Source organism: Corylus avellana, chromosome ca10, assembly GCF_901000735.1.
Source record: "Corylus avellana chromosome ca10, CavTom2PMs-1.0".
Classification (NCBI taxonomy): Eukaryota; Viridiplantae; Streptophyta; class Magnoliopsida; order Fagales; family Betulaceae; genus Corylus; species Corylus avellana.
The window spans coordinates 18,360,753-18,365,409 of NC_081550.1; the positions used below are offsets into that span (position 1 = coordinate 18,360,753).

Sequence of the window (4,657 nt, forward strand, 5' to 3'; positions counted from 1 at the left end):
AGAAAGAACATTAACAATTCATAGTTCATTGTAAATGCTCTAAAAATTTATATTAGAAATGGAGAAGGAAGAAAGGAGAAACAAGAGCCGGCAGAAATCTTTACAGTTTCTTTGGAAACTTGTCAAGATTTAAGTTTTTAGGGATTCTATTACTCCATATGGTTTATCTATCCTTGAGCTCTGAGGCTTTAATCGGCTACATTCGCTAGTGCTGTTCACTTCTTTGATCTCCTACCAATTCATTAAGGTGCTAGGAGTATTTCTGGATTAGATTATTAATATTAGGTGTTTATCTGGATTAGACTTTTCAGATTAACTTGTATTTGTTTCTGGTGTAATTTCTTTTGATTGAATGGAATGTTCTTATATAAAAAAATAAAAAAGAGCCAGAGAAATCCACAAAGGCACAAACATTTGTTGCACATTAAAACAAACCAAATACTTTCCATTTCAACTATATAAATTAGTACAAAGCACTTCTTAAATGATATTTCATCATTCTATATAAACATTAAAATATTATAAGCTGCGGGCTACAATCTTTTGCAGCCGCTTCAGCCCTAATTTTACCCTACAACCTTCTCATTTTGCTTTTTACCTTAACCAGTTATACTACAGTTTCACACCCCCACTCAGTCACACACCCCCACCCCCCAAAAACCCATCAATCAAAAAAAGTCAACAAAAAAAAAGAAAAGAAAAAACTCCCACTCACCCACTCTTTTCCCTACCAAAATCCTCCCCAATCTCACTCTCTTATTATTAGCCCAATAATACTTTTACGTTCCCCAACAACCCAGTCAAAAACAACTTCCCAAAACTGGCGCTAATGAGGGTAAAAATGGAAAAGGGTCATGGCGGGACTTCTAAAATCTTGACTTTTTTTTTTTTTTCTTCGATTTCATCAAACCCTAAAGTTCTTTCCTGTGAAAGTTTGACCGAACTGCCAATTGGCTGGGGCGATGTTCCACGAGGTTGAGGTGCGCCTGTCGCTCCCCGTCACCCTAAATGACAATGGTTGTCCCACCAACACTGCGTTTGACTGCCAGTTTTGACCCCAGTTGCGGCTCATGGTCATCCAGCCAGTCTTGGACCCCTTCACCAGCACGCGCACGATATCCCCTGCACCCGCGACGTTGGAGACCAGGACCAGGTTGAAGTAGCGGAAGCCGTTGATTGTGAACCTGATCCCACCGTGCTTGCGGCATTGCACCCTGCGCAAATAAGTCGAAAACCGTCAGGCCATTTGGTCATTTAATAAAAGTAAATATATTTTGTTCTTTTTGTTAGCGTGGAACCCGGTGCGTGATTTTAGGGTGGGGCACAGTGGGGCGTGAATTAATCAGAAACCTTTTCCACATCGATCAACGAGTCTCATACGTTGGAGACTGTGCTTGGGTGTTGTGTTTGATTGATTGGGCATGGAAGACCACCCAACATGCTCATGGTCAAGTGTGCGTCTCTGATTTTGTTGTCAAAAAGTACGGAACGGTCCAGATCTTCTGAACAGATCAGACACGTCAATCGAGGGTCAAGGAAGGTGGGCGTCAGACACATGCCACGGGCCCACGACCATACCGTTCCATGAAACGGCAACGTTTTTGCTTCTTAGTGCAAATATAATTTTGGCGTGCATTTTAAAAGAATAATTGAAAGCTAGAATGGTTGTTGAACGTAGGGTTATAAAGTCGGAAAATGGATAATGGATTAGGGACCAGATGGGTACATACAATTATACAAACCACCGAAAGTGACCAAAATGACGCAGAAGCACCAAACGGTTATAACTAACCAAGTGAGGACAATTACAATTAAAGAAGGAATCAATATCTACACCTGGAGAGTACTAGGGGGGGTTTGGTAAATTTAAGGGACTGAGTAAAAGTCCCCACCAAATATCTGACAAAGGCAATAAAGATCCGCACCAGAATCCGGCCCATATGGACAAATAACCTGACCCACAAGCCACTACTAGCATAAAAGCACCATAAAGTGTTTTCAGTTTAGTTAGCTCCATTATTTATTTTCTCTAATACTTTATTTCTCATTACGAAAATGCAAGATTTATTATTATTATTATTATTTTATATGTTCACGTAAGAGGAGAATGAAAAATTTAAGCGTGGTCTCTTTAACGGATTAAATTACTTTTTGAAAATACAAGGTTTAATATTCTTCTACTTGACATGCATGTGCATATAATTAATATTTTTTTAATGACTGACGTGGCTTCAATTAACATGTGTCATCGAACTCTGAAAAAAATTATAAGCGTGATATTATTATTATTTTTTTTAAAAAAAAACTCAATTTGGGAAAAGGGAATATATTACAACAAAAAGTTGACTTGTAGGTAAATATATTACAAGTTATTTTACTACAATTATGTCATGCATGAATATTATGGCTGTTTATGTCAGTTAAGCACAGCACCTATCGAGGGCACAGTGTTCGAATTCATAGATAACGACTTTACTGTCACATGATATTTTTTCTATACTTTCAAGAGTTAGAAAAAAAGTAAAAAAATAAAAATAAAAAAGAAGAAAAAGGAAAAAGCTGGAGACATGAGTAGAGAAGAGGCTTACCGGCGGAAGGCGATGGGAACAATTCCGGCACGGTACTCGGCAATCTTGAGGAACATGGGCATGGCGAGGTCGAAGTGAGGGCGAGGAGGGTTGCACCAGCCGCCGTTGTCGCTGGGTTGGGCAAAGTTTGGCGGGCAAAAGTTAGTGGCCGTAATGAGGATTGATGGGCTGCCGGCGTGGCACCACCTTGGGTCATTTGCGCACTTGATCTCGAAGCAGGCACCGCAGCTCAGGCCATTGTTGAACAGTGCTGTGCTCAGGGCAGCCGTGTTCACGCCGTAGCCTTGGCTGTACAGGTTGCCGTATCCACAAGCTCCACCTGTAGAAGAGTGCACACTTCATGAGCTCTAAGCTTTCTATTTAGGAACATTAATAGTTTAATTGACAATGACACAAATTTTTTACAATTTTCAAGATGGGATTTCAAAGTTGGACCGTGGAATTATGGAATACAGATTTATTACACGTGGGGTCCTCCTGTTTCCTTGATTTCCTCGTCTAACAAGGAATTACTGTAGATTTCCTGGGTGAGTAGGAAGTTGTAGACAGAAAAAAACTTGCAAGAAGCAAAATGTGAACTTTCGATGCCAACCCGAGAACTAGAACAGCCTAAAGTAAGATAAACAGAGAGCAAAAACAGGGGGCTCTGTTTTCTCTTGGAAAATGAAATAATGTAGTGAAAATGGTTAACATTTTCCCGGAAAACTTGTGCTAGTTAGAAATGGAAAGGGAGAAAGAAAGACGGTGAGTTGGATTACATACCCATAGTGCCAGAGGCATCAGAGCCTCCATAGAAGGTAGCATGGGCGCTCTCCCACGCTCCCCCAGAGTAAACCCCAGGGATTCTGGCTTCAGCCATCCACATTAATGAGATCAGAGAGGCAATGCACACCACACTCACCACAGCCATTGTTTTCTTCTCTCTAACACTAGAAAACAAACTGAGAGCAAAAGAGAAAGTGAGAAAGATTGGGGATGAGGAGTTAGCGGGGAGGAAGGTGGACTACTTATTGAGGCCCGGTGGGGACTTCAGGGGCAACAATTGAAATTTTTAAACAAACCCATCATTTTCCCTTCTTTTGTTTTGTTTTGTTTTTTTTTTTTTTTGGGTAATGGTCAAAACGCATTGCTAATGTTCTCCTTGTGTGAAGTAAAAGTTCGATATTTAGTCCAAAAAAACAAAATCCTAAAAAGGATTGATGCTGTCCCATCCTCTTTCTGCAGCGCGTATATTTTACACTCCAATTGTATTAAATTTTGTACGGATAAGATGGGGTCCACGTGAAACAAACCAAATTGATGGAGGACATGTGTTGTGCACGCCGTCTAGGCGAGTGGAAGATGCGTTGCTCATTTTCCCTTTCATTAATTTAGTAGATCTTTTTTCTTTTTCTTTTTTTTTTTTTTCTAAAAAGGTTCCCAATTTTCTTTGTTCCACACCCAACGCCGAATACGCGTTTCACATTGTCGTTTAGCAGACGTAACGGCATTTAAAAAAAAAAATAAACTGGAATTAGGGAAATATATAAAAATAAAATCAGGACAAAACGACTTAGCAAATCCTCGAGGAATATCCATATTTCGCTCTAACTTTTTCCCTTCCGGACATAAATGCCCTTGGGAAGCAGCTGAGGTGATGTGACATCACATAATGGTTAAAGGGCAATACGTGGAAAGAGAAGTTAGAATTGTACGAGTCGGTACACAAAAAGATTGCAGGGAAAAACGCCAAAGCCTAAAGGGATTAGATCTAGAGAGTGAACTTTGCGTCAATCGAAAGTTAAGGCGTGATGAGCGGCTGTGATGCGAGCACACTTTGGTGGTCCGCGAAAGACTAAGATTTAATGGGGGTATGAGATGGATACGATCAAAGCCCCAGTAATCAGTTAACGCTTTTTTTTTTTTTTTGAAGTTGGTTCCCAGAGAAGCAAAGTAAGACTGGGGCAGCCAACTAGAAGACACTGAGAGAACGAGCATCCAACGTGGGTGTCGGGACCCACTTAACCCCGTAATCATCGGTCCATATGCCCCGCCCTGATTCAACTGTAAGTGGGCCACACTCACACGAT

At 40.6% G+C, this 4,657-nt stretch overlaps 1 protein-coding gene across 1 annotated transcript; it reads right to left on the reverse strand.

The window, feature by feature from the left end:
• Positions 1-424: 424 nt before the first annotated feature.
• LOC132163422 (expansin-A6) lies at positions 425-3,573 on the reverse strand. The gene is made up of 3 exons (XM_059573705.1): positions 3,351-3,573; positions 2,589-2,907; positions 425-1,214 (listed from the first exon to the last, which is right to left on the reverse strand). Exons 1-3 carry the CDS (start codon positions 3,496-3,498, stop codon positions 905-907), a joined length of 777 nt encoding a protein of 258 aa, XP_059429688.1. The 5' UTR covers positions 3,499-3,573; the 3' UTR covers positions 425-904.
• Between the last annotated feature and the right edge of the window lie 1,084 nt (positions 3,574-4,657).